This window comes from Schistocerca gregaria, chromosome 8 (assembly GCF_023897955.1).
Source record: "Schistocerca gregaria isolate iqSchGreg1 chromosome 8, iqSchGreg1.2, whole genome shotgun sequence".
Taxonomy (NCBI): Eukaryota; Metazoa; Arthropoda; class Insecta; order Orthoptera; family Acrididae; genus Schistocerca; species Schistocerca gregaria.
Window position 1 is genome coordinate 221,494,866 of NC_064927.1, and position 13,059 is coordinate 221,507,924.

General features: G+C 41.9%; 1 protein-coding gene across 1 annotated transcript in view; it reads right to left on the minus strand.

The window, feature by feature from the left end:
- The window catches only part of LOC126284208 (dnaJ homolog subfamily C member 10-like), a 112,282-nt gene that overhangs the window by 38,669 nt on the left and 60,554 nt on the right, over positions 1-13,059 (minus strand). The window contains exon 8 of the mRNA XM_049982975.1: positions 8,542-8,817. Within this exon, the coding sequence (XP_049838932.1) occupies positions 8,542-8,817 (276 nt within the window). The remainder of the gene's footprint in view (positions 1-8,541; positions 8,818-13,059) is intronic.

Sequence of the window (13,059 nt, forward strand, 5' to 3'; positions counted from 1 at the left end):
TTGTAGAATCCCGTCCCCACCACTTCTCTGTCCAGAGACAAGCCTATTGTTGATATAATAGTAGTGAAAACCCAATTTATTTCATGGAGCTAGCCAATGAGATGAATGCATACTGCTTACTCTGATAAGTTTACACCAGTGGCTATTTCCCCACTATGTATGTGTTAATGACAAAATAATCATCACTAAATGAGAACTTTCTAACTATAGTTAATAAGTGTGGAACATCCCACTGTGTGCAATCTGCTTTGTTACATGTACAGATGGAGTGTAGAAGATGTCAGCTCCAGACATCAACAAGGCATGACAGCAAATAAACCTCCCCACCTGATGTGATGGAATGCTCTTGTTCTTTGGGCATCACGGCTTGTCAGTGCCTTGGAGATCATGGAAGGGCACAGTTGACAATGTAAATGGCCTAATAATTGAATATGTAGAGGAGATCTGTCTACCGCTCTAAAATGTCATGTCAATATATGTACATATGGTGACCTACTGAGAGCTACACATCATGAAAGATCTATTCACCACAAAGTGTAATCAAGGTTGTAAAATATTAAGATTCTGTCAAAAAATACAGAAGATTTCATGTGGAGGTGAGTTTGTCATTTAGTTGGTAGCTTGAACAAACCAGAGCTCTCTTTTAGCATCCATACATCGCAATGTTGCATAAATAGGCACCTGTTGTGTCTTATACATATTTCACTGTACCATACTTGGTCACTTTAATTAACTGGATCTATTTCTCCTCCAAGTAAACACCACTATCTTGGCTCCAAGCAGCATGGCTCAAACCAAAATTAACATACACAGGCAGTAATGTACATGCCATACCAGTTTCATGGGTAGCTTGGCACAACTTCTGCCCGTTTCCCCATCCTTACATGCTGGCATAATACATCTGAAATGACTGCATTTTAAGCACTTGAAGGGTTTGGTGTGTAGAAAATGACTCAAGTGATGAAACACTGTTTTAATATGGCCAAGACAAAGAGAGTTTTTGCTTTTCTTTTTTTAAAAGAAAACAAGAAAAGGAAAAATTCAGCTCTTTGGAGTTCTTCGCCACAAATAGGTCCTATTCCTGAAACTTTGGTCACCATCTCGTCAACTGACTTGACAGATCTTACAGGCTAGTCTGCAAGTACAGACAATGATTATTGGTCACATTGGTGAGTGGTTTGTAAACAAATACAGCCAGAACTTGTTGATAACCCAAACAACTGCATGGAACTCTTTCTTTAGAGTAATTTCCCTCAGACTTGTAAAGTATGCAGGAATCATAAGCTACAACCTTCCTGGATTTGTACTAGACCTGCATCTATTCAATCACTGCTAGCCTTAGTGTGAAGTTTTCTGTCTTTGCATTCTCGTCACAATTCTAGGACTGGAAAAGATGTTAGTGCCTCATTAAGGACAAAGAAATATCTTTCTTACCTCTTGTTCCAGGAAAATATTGTGTCTGCAGTAGCTCTTGGAAGGGAGTTGCCTTGGTACAAGAGTCCTTTATGAATTGCCAACAGTATGAGCACATTACGAACATGCTGAGGATTGGAAACCCTGCGACTGCTCTTATGGTTCTCTGGATCAGGATGTGCGCCATCAACACTTAATAGGTGGCCTATTATTTTTATTTCTTGGAGGCGAAGACACGCTTATCAGATTCAGGCACAGTAATGCAGTCTGAACACACCTCAATGCTGTTGTCAGATGGCTTAGTCATTCTTCAAATTTTTTTAAAGGAAACAATGTCATCCAGATAGCAAAGACGTGTTGTCCATTTATGGTGTCTAACAGGTTGTGCATCATGTGCTTGAAAGTGGTCGGAATGTTAAATAGTCCAAATGACATAACTTTGAGCTCTCAGAGGCCATCAGGATTTAGGAACGCAGTTTTTTCCTACCAGTTTCATCAACATTGTGTTTGCCAGTAATCTGTCTCCATGTCCAGCATTGAGAAACATTTTGATCCTCTCAAGCAGTCTGTTGCAGTCAATCCACACTAAGGGATCAATATCTTTCTTTTTTGTGGTTTTTCTCAGTCATTGATGACCAACACAGAAACACCATGTGTTATCTTTCTCCTTTGCAAGGCTACTTGGAAGTACCAGAAACACACCGCAGGTTCAATGACATCATCTTGCAGCATCTTCCCCACTTCCTCTTGGACTACAAGTCACTCAACCAGCAAAACTCCATACAACGGATGGTTAATTGGCACATGATACCCATGCTGATCAAGTATTTCAGCATGGGTCACTTGATCTGTCCTTTCTCCACTCCAGAATTCAAATCATCCAGAAATTGGCACAGAACAGCTAACATTTTCCAGCATTGTTTCTCAGTCAGTTTTGATCCTGTTGGCAATTCAATAGTAGCTTCCTCCGCTGTGTTATCTGTAGTGGTAGTACAGTACAGTTCTTTGTTGATAGTATTAAGCTGCCCCTCCTGGACTGGTTTGATTGTCCCTAAACACATACCTTCAGGGAGAAGTTGTGGCTGCTCATGACAATTAGTGATACAAAGTTATCCTTGAGAAATACAACCCCCTTGATTAGTCACTGGAATGTAGATTTCTTTTGTGACCCTGATAAACTTTTTGCAATCGACAAAAGCTTCACAGTTTAACTACACATCTAGACTGATGACTAGAACTTGTCTCACTGATGATGGTGGAATAATTGTCTTCGATGGAAAACAACCGACGAGAGCAATCTCTTCCACATGTGCTTGTTTAAATAGCTTTGTCAGTCTGGAGCTTTGATCTTCCACAGTCTATGACTGCTTGTGCTGTCTGCAAGAAGTCCTACATTACATCATCACGAGTACAGTCTGATAAAACCACAAAATTCAAAGGTCTGTGTTTTGTCATTTATAGTTATTGTTGCTACGCATGTTCCTGTGGGTTGGACATATTTCCTATTTGCAGCAGCTGGGAGAGTGGCTGGCACCTCTGTATGACAATGGGGAATGGCTATGGCAAGTCGGGATGTGACCTCATCCAGATTATGAACGACTTCATTCTACTGGTTGACTACAGTCATCTGCAATTAACTGGGAAGAATACAATTGCTACACTGGTTGACATCTTGTGGTGAACTAGTTGTTTTCTCTCCCTATGGTAGCGTACAACATGTCCAGGGCACTCACAGTGGAATTATAACGGTGTGTAGTGCTCTGCCCTACAAATGTCTGTTCCTGTGCACGGCATTATACCTGGCAGAAGAACTGGTCTTACCTGTGTTGGACATGTACTAGGTTGTCATTTGACAGTCACAGCTTAATGCTGAAATGGCCAAGACCATTTTTGCAGGTGCATTTGACTGGTGGTGGAGATTGGTGCTAAAGATGGATACACCTCCTCGTCAACATTTTCTATTACCTCCTGATGTACAGGTATGACATTCATGGCTGCTATCACTTGCTTGCTTTGTCTGACAGTTCTGGGTGCCATAAAATGCTGTGCCTCTTCTCTAACAGCCTGGTGTACAAGACACAAGTTCATGGTGATCCTCTACAACTGTTGTAAGAACCACATTCAGGAGTCAGTCAAACCTCTTTTGTCAGACTCTTTTTCTGTCGCATTTCCTTCCTGCGTTGGAACCACTCAATGAATTTCTCATTTGTTGTGACATTCTTTACCACTCTTGTGACATTCTTTTACATGTCTGCTGTGACCACTTTCATCAAGTGTGAGATTTTGTCAGCTTCTGTTATATTTGAATTAAAAATGTGGAATAGGGCCAAAACATTCTGTATGTAGACTTTTGTTGTTTCTCCAAGACACTGATCCCTGTTCTTCAATTATTCTTCCGACTTACCGCCAATTGTTGCCAAAAGTTTTTTTCAGTTTGGCCTGAAATTTAATCGCTGCTACTGATCTTCTCTTCTTTGTTCTCTAGCGACTCAGTCGAATCCTTTCAGCCATTCTGTTAGGTCCTGACCAACATCTCCAGGAAACACTGATGGGTGGCTGATGTGCAGCTGACTTACTGCTGTTTTGGAATCCACTGGTCACCTGGATACAAGGACCAAAGGAATAGTGTACTGCTTGTATTTCGGTTCCTGTCCATGTAAGTGACAACTTGCATGTTGCCCTGTTGGAGCCACAGTGATGTAAATGTTTCCAAAGTACCAGACATCTCCACAAAAAACTGTCACATATGCAGATCAAGCCCAAATCCGAAAGCACAGTGATCAATGAAATACAACACTGAAAGCCCATTTATTATGGATACCAATGTACAGCCAAAACAGAACCGAACTACCGGGCAGAGACTACAACCATTTACACAAACATTGAATATTCCAGAACATATTCACATTACAAACATAAGAAATCTTGAGAACCTTCCAGAAATGATAAATATGCCAACCAATGAAGCCAACAGCTACACCAACACAGCTCACGGCAATGCATATCAGGATGAAGTTTTAAATGTCGCACAGATCTTTCTATTTATGAGTCATAGTCAGAGAAAAAGCCAGACCCTGACAGGCTCTGCAGACTATCAAGGTCAACAATAAAAGCTAAGAAAAGGCTAAATTCACACCCTGCAAGTTGCAACACTTTGCTACAATTTAGTGTGTTGGGCAACACTGTCATGATTGGCCACTCCTCAAATCATTTCATGTTCTGCAGAGGTGTTAGCTGACATGAAATAGCCTTTTCCCCTAGCAACTCCCCATTCTGAAAGCCTTTCACCAAATTAAGCATTCCTGCTATCTCGTACACAGCTTCTGAATACAGTAACGGGAGAAAGCAGTCATGTGTGCATGAGATGTGCTTGCTTGTGTGAATGTGTGTGCATTTTCCGTTCTGAAGAAGACTCTGACTGAAGGCTCAATGTGTAACATTATTTGTGCCTGGCTGCCTTTTATGGGCAAGTACTCTATCAACTGAGTTTTCCAAGCAAAACTCATGACTTAACCTCACAGCTTTATTTCCACCAGCACTTTCATTATAGAACTTTAAAAGGCATTTAAAGTAATAGTTCACCTCTATTCTTTCCTATTTTCCCAATTAAACTTTAGGACACCAGGGTGACCACCATAACGGATTATGAAGTATACCACACACCCAAGCTAAATTCTGTGATACAATGAACTAGAAAACATCATCAGAAAGACAAATACACATGACATTCAAGGATTGTCATGTAGTAATATAGCATTATGTTTTTTTGAGACCTATGTTACAAATAGGACACATGATGTACATGGTCTACACCTACTCTCAACATTACCTGCAATTTCTCTACAACAGATAATTGCTCTCTTCTGCTCTACTTATAACATTAACAAGCCAATAAGTAACATCTGAAATTTGACAGCAATCAGTATTTCAGGTGTTGTCCATTTAGATACTCATTTCATAATACACTAGTAATTTGACAAAGTTGATGTAACAATTGATTTCCACTGCCATCATCATCCAAAAAGGAGAAAACTTATATAAATACAGTACTGCAAAGTCCTTGATGTAGTGCAAATAATAGTAGTTGTAAAGTAACAACCCATCATATAGCTGAGGAGTTGAGGCATCGATAGGCACATAAGCAATACTGAAGAAGTTTCTGCACTTTTTGAGGGCATTCTTCTCAAGAGTCAACTATAGAATACATATATTTTGACAAGGACACCAGTATGACTACATTTCCCTGCTAACTACATTGTACTTCCCTCTGATAGGATATGATATTCTTCTGATAGGAGTGGAATAGGATGTGCTGGGTGGCTGCAGAGGACAAGTCTTTCACCTGGTTCTTCCACAGGGGTATGAAGCAAATGGCAAAGGACTGAGATTAAGTGTGGCAAAAGGATGGACCATGATATTTTGTATATAGGGAACACAGCAAATACCAATTTGGTAAGGGTAAGAAGGCTTTAGTGTATGACATTCCTCAGTACTACACCATATCCAAACATACCTAATACTCTGGCCACTACCTTGTACTAGCTGCAAAGGAATGCCCTTGCACATTATCCAGCACTGCCATGGACTAGAACAACTGAACTCTATCCTACATCAGGGCTTAAACTATTTATCGTCATGTCCAGAAATAAGAAACATTCCACTCACAATTCTTTCATAATTTCCAAAGTGATATTCTGTTGCCCACCCATTCTATAGAATATCCTTGTCTATCTTTATGCCCCACATACTCCCAACCCCTTTCCCTATGAGTCTCCTCCCTTGTGGAAGACCTGGGTGCAAGCCCTGTCCAATGCTCTACCAGCACATCTTATTCAAGATTCATCACAGACAAATTCTATTCTATCAGAAGTTGTAATCTCTCTGGAAGCAGTTGCATCACATACCACCTCCAACACAAATTTTGCACAGTCATTTTTGTGGGCATGATCACCCATAGGCTGTCCAAACAATTGAATGGCTACTGCCAAAAACTGTGGCCAAGAACAGAGTATCCTGCCTAGTGGTGGGACACACTGCTCAATACAACACAGTCCTCTGCAATGACTGATTCACCACTGGTGCCAACAGGACACTTCAATCCAGCGTGCCATCTTTCTGGACGTTGACCACTTTCTCTCTCATGGCTCCATCCACACCTTTGTCCACATTAAACTCACCAACCCCAGAAGTACCTGCATTTCAACATCTGTCATCCATTTCACACCAAAAAAATCCCTCTGTTACAGCCTTGCCACCTGGGGATGGTGTATCTGCAATGACAAGAACACTTTTGCCCAGTATGCTGACTGTGGGTATCTCACTAAGGGCTTCACAGACAGGCACCATTTCCCAAAACTGGTCCCCAGACAGATCTCTCGTGCCATTTTCCCTCACAACCCCAGTCCTCCCACCACTCCAAACGAACCAACCACAAAGGAGCCCCCCTCCCCCCCCCCCCCCTTCGACACCCAATACCACCTCTGACTGGAACAACTGAATCACCTCCTTCATCAGTGCTTCGATTACTTATCATCATGCCATGAGATGAGGGACATCCTACCTAAGATTCTTCCTATCCCTCCTAAAGTGGTGTTCTGTCACCCACCCAGTTTCCACAACATCATAGTCCATGCCTATGCCACTCCTAATAGAAGCCCCTTGCCACAGGGATCACATCCCTGTAGAAGATACAGGTACAATACCTGTCCAATCCACCCACCCAGTACTTCTTATTCCAGCCCTGTCACAGGCTTATCCTACCCCGTCAGAGGCTGAGCCACCTGTGAAAGCATCCATGTCACATACCAGCTCTGCTGCAATCACTGCACAGCTTTTTATATTGGTATTCCTACCAACCAGCTGTCCACCATGATGAATGACCACAACAAACTGTGGCCAAGAGTAAAGTAGCCAAGCCTGAGGCACAACATGCAGGTGAGCGCAATACACTTGATTTCAGTGGCTGCTTCACTACTCGAGCCATCTGGATCCTTCCCTCCGCCACCAGCTTTTCTAAACTGCACAGATGGGAGTTATCCTTACAACACATTCTCTGCTCCCAAAATTATCCTGGCCTCAACCTATGCTAATCAACTATCCACACACCTTCCACCCAACAGTTCCCACACCTTGTTTACTTTCACCTCCTCCCTATTCTCATCCTTTCATTCTCTTTGTGTGTACCCCTCTGCCAATGCACCACCCATCTCCATCTTTCCCATCCCCTGCTCCTCTCCTTTTTCACTCCATGTTTCTGCCCTCTCACCCCTCCCCATCTTTCTCTCTCGCAGCCTCCAGATTCTGCACCCTCTGCCAGACAGTGCTCTTCTCTCCCCCTACCCATACCCTGCTATCCCTTCCCTTTTCTTGCTCCTTCCAGATTGTTGCTTCCGCTCCTCGTGACAGTTGCATACCGGTCCAAGCTGCCAGAGGTGATGATTATGTGAGTGTGAGGTGTGTGCTTGGTTGTGTGAATGTAAATTTGAATGTGTGTGTGTGTGTGTGTGTGTGTGTGTTTGTTCGCGTTTTCTTTTCTGAAGAACGCTTTGACTGAAAGTTAAGTGCATAACTGTCTTTACATCGTGGCTGCCTGCAACTGAACACGTCATCTTTATGGTGAGTAACTATATTTTCCTTACATTGTTGATATTCCAACACAGATTTCCCATTACTTGATGCTATAAATTTTTACATGTTAATACTTCGTGCTAAAAAAAGTAAATTTGCACTGTAGTTCAAATTTACTACTAAACTGCGAGTTTGTCATCCCAAAACAGACTGGGTGAAAAAGTTCTCGTGTATGGAGAAGGCAAAGGACAAACCACAACATAAGAGGCCATGGTAGTAAGTATTATGATGGTCAAACCAACCTTTGAGTTCAAGATTGTCGATACATTACAATTTATTTACATGAATTGCAGCAGTCCTCATTTGCTTAGAGGCTCAACAAGCATCATAGCGATCTAAATTTCAGATGTACTTATTCATGCAACTGCTAAGCAAAAACTTTCTTAAATACACTATGATTATAAATTTCATCTGCTAAGAAAAAGTATCAACTAGTCTACACACCAGTATACCACAGTAAAATTCCAGATGAGTGAATGAAACAGGGCAAGATAGACTTACCTACTGGATGCAGCACATCTCTTATGAAGTCAACCAGATCACTTGCTGTCCTCCCATGGAAGAAATGTGGATGCGTGCCAGTATGGTTGTACAACACTGTAGTCGGATAGGAGCGTACGGACTGTTGACGGCAAAAGGCTGCGTGCTGAGAGCAATCCAGAGTTGCAAAAGTTACACTGCCACCCAATGTACCACTAGCCTTTCGGAGCTCTGGCAGCAAGCGTAAGCAAGGTGGACACCATGGTGCAAAGAAGTCGACAAAAAAGGAACCACCTTCTGTAAATTGATAATATGATTAAATGTAAGTGCAGTTACAAATTTATAAATTTGTAGAAAAATAAAAATAGAACAAATGTTAAGGTTATTATAAATATAACCATGTTGCTCTACCTTATACATGAATTTCTTTATAACACATACATGTTATTTTGAGCTTCAGTACCAATGTGCATTTATAACTGTATTCTGTACGTTGAATACTGTGGTGAGGGATACCTAGTCTATCACTACCATTTTTCACAGTTACAACATTGTTTACTGATGGCAAGTGAGAGAAAAGACTGTTAGTTCACCTCCACATTATTTCTAGTTTCACAATTATGAGCATAATGCACGATGTACAGTATGTCGGAAAAAAATAAATATTCTTTTATACTTCTCTTGGAATATACATTATATAAAATTAAAAAGCCATGAGAACCAGACATCAATTCCTTCAATTTTCTCTGTCTTCCATAAATACAACTTGGTAATGTCCAAAGACAGTGAACATCATTCAAGAATCAATCAAATATGAGTTTTGTTAAGTGTCCTTAGCATTTTTCCCATGAAACTAAATTTGGTAACTGGATTGTTCACAGATGTATGGGGTTATACTGCCATTAATGTCTCTGGATGGCTAACCTTATATAATTTGACAGTTGTGGCCAATTCCAGTTATTAATTATCAGCACAGAAGTTATACATCATATCTATTCTGAGGATGGAGCAATCCAACCTGGTCATCAAGGAGATGAAATCACACTTGATGAGATATAGGAAGCTCTGAAACAGATGAAAACAGGAAAGTTGCAGAGTCTGATGGAATCAGGGTCTGATGGAATCAATGTGGAACTCCCTAACTTCGGAGGAATAAATGAGGGTCTTAAACCTCTAAAACGAATGGTGGAAAATGAGGATGGTACCTGAACTGTGGACGACAGCAAAGGTGGTACTTCCCTATATATGCAGGAAGAATAAATGTCAGTGAGATCTATAGAGGAATAAGCCATCTAAATGCTTCTTACAAACCCTATTCAATAATTATTAACAACAGAATCAAGAACATTGTTAACTTCCTTCTAATGGAGGAACAAAATGACTTTGGAAAGGGATGATCTTGTTGTGATACTGCTGCTACTGTAAGACAATTGAAAAAGGCAATAATACAACATTGCAACTCTTGTCACATTCATAGATTATGAAAAGGCTTTTGATAGCATGAAAAGGAGTAAGCTTCAGAACGTCATCGGGAAATGAGTCTCTGAGACTTTTAACACAAGACATGAAGAGTTTGTATCAGCACACAGAAATTAAAGTACAGCGAAAGAGCAATAAGGGTCAACTGAGAAGTGCGACAAGGACGTAGTCTTTCACTTACAACTGTATATTCAATATATATTTATACGATGTTGTTAGACAATGGAAATGGGAACTTAAATGATATTTCAGATTTCCAGAATGAGACAAGGTACTGGCAGAAGTGAAGCTGTGAGAACGGAACCTGAGTTGGGCTTGGGTAGCTCAGATGCTAGAGCACTTGGGTACGAAAGGCAAAGGTCCCGAGTTCGAGTCTCGGTCCAGCACACAGTTTTAATCTGACAGGAAGTTTCATATTTCAGATTAATACTAGTAGACACACACATAAATACTCTATACTCTGTTCTTTGCCAATAACCAAATAATTGTCGGGGACATAGAAAATGACCTACAGTTTGCAATACATCATCCAAATCAACCATATCTAAAAATTCCAGCAAATAATTTACAGTAAATTTTCAAAGGGAAATTTCCAGTGCACTCCAAAATCGTACAAGATGAACAATAAAATGAACAGGTCTCACATTTTCAGCTGTTAGATGGTGACAGAAGGACTATGAAAATGCTGTCACTAATAAAATAGTTTAATATAACTTATTAACCAAACTGTAACTAGAGTCACAAAAGATGGTATTAACCCATATAAATTATATAAGTCCCATGTGACATTTGGCCTAATACACAGAATACTTGGTGAAAACACAAGGAAAGACACAATGCGAAAACTTTTCAAAGGAGTTGCTATCCACATTCTAACACAAGGAAGTGAATCTTGGACATTAACTAAGGAGGACTAAAGAAGAATACAACAATATTATGAAAAAGGAAAGTTGCTACTCGCCATATAGTGTAGATGCTGAGTCACAGATAGGCACAACAGGAAGATAGTTGGAAAATAAGCTTCCAGCTGAGTTTATATAACAGAGGGAAACATTCCACGTGGGAAAAATATATCTAAAAACAAAGATGATGTGATTTACCAAACGAAACCGCTGGCATGTCGATAGACACACAAACAAACACAAACATACACACAAAATTCAAGCTTTCGCAACCAACGGTTGCTTCGCCAGGAAAGAGGGAAGGAGAGGGGAAACGCGAAAGGATGTGGGTTTTAAGCGAGAGGGTAAGGAGTCATTCCAATCCCGGGAGTGGAAAGACTTACCTTAGGGGGAAAAAAGGACAGGTATATACACACACACACACACACACACACACACACACACACACACACAAGCTTGTGTGTGTGTGTTTTTTTTTTTTTTTTATTGTGCCTATCTACCAGCGCTTTCCCACTTGGTAAGTCATGGAATCTTTGTTTTTAATATATTTTTTGTCTGCTTGTGTCTGTGTATGTGCGGATGGATGTGTGTGTGTGTGTGTGTGTGTGTGTGTGTGTGTGTGTGTGTGTGTGTGTGTGTGTGTGTGTGTGCGCGCACGCATGTGTGTGCGTGTGTGTGCGCGCATGTGTGTGCGTGTGTGTGCGCGCACGCGAGTGTATACCTGTCCTTTTTTCCCCTAAGGTAAGTCTTTCTGCTCCCTGGATTGGAATGACTCCTTACCCTCTCCCTTAAAACCCACATCCTTTCGTCTTTCCCTCTCCTTCCCTCTTTCCTGATGAAGCAACGTTGGTTGCGAAAGCTTGAATTTTGTGTGTCTATCAACCTGCCAGCGCTTTTGTTTGGTAAGTCACATCATCTTTGTTTATCCACATCAAACCCACCAACAAGCAACAGTACCTCCATTATGACAGCTGCCACCCATTCCATATCAAACAGTCCCTTCCCTACAGCCTAGGCCTCTGTGGCAAATGAATCTGCTCCAGTCCTGAATCCCTCAACCATTACACCAACAACCTGAAAACAGCTTTCGCATCCCGCAACTACCCTCCCGACCTGGTACAGAAGCAAATAACCAGAGCCACGTCCTCATCCCCTCAAACCCAGAACCTCTCACAGAAGAACCCTAAAAGTGCCCCACTTGTGACAGGATACTTCCCGGGACTGGATCAGACTCTGAATGTGGCTCTCCAGCAGGGATACGACTTCCTAAAATCCTGCCCCGAAATGAGATCCATCCTTTATGAAATCCTCCCCTCTCCACCAAGAGTGTCTTTCCGCCGTCCACCTGACCTTCGTAACCTCTTGGTTCATCCCTATGAAATCCCCAAACCACCTTCCCTACCCTCTGGCTCCTACCCTTGCAACCGCCCCCGGTGTAAAACCTGTCCTATGCACCCTCCCACCACCACTTACTCCAGTCCTGTAACCCGGAAGGTGTACACGATCAAAGGAAGAGCCACGTGTGAAAGCACCCACGTGATTTACCAACTGACCTGCCTACACTGTGACGCTTTCTATGTGGGAATGACCAGCAACAAACTGTCCATTCGCATGAAAGGACACAGGCAGACAGTGTTTGTTTGTAATGAGGATCACCCTGTGTGGCTAAACATGTCTTGGTGCACGGCCAGCACATCTTGGCATAGTGTTACACCGTCCGGGTTATCTGGATACTTCCCACCAACACCAACCTATCCGAACTCCGGAGATAGGAACTCGCCCTTCAGTATATCCTCTCTTCTCGATATCCGCCAGGCCTCAACCTCCGCTAATTTCAAGTTGCCGCCGCTCATACCTCACCTGTCTTTCAACAACTTCTTTGCATCTGTACTTCCGCCTCGACTGACATCTCTGCCCGCACTCTTTGCCTATACAAATGTCTGCTTGTGTCTGTGTATGTGCGAATGGATATGTGTGTGCGAGTGTACACCTGTCCTTTTTTCCTTTTCCCCCCCTAAGGTAAGTCTTTCCGCTCCCGGGATTGGAATGACTCCTTACCCTCTCCCTTAAAACCCACATCCTTTCGTCTTTCCTTCTCCTTCTCTCTTTCCTGAAGAAGCAACCGTCGGTTGCGAAAGCTAGAAATTGCGTGTGCGTG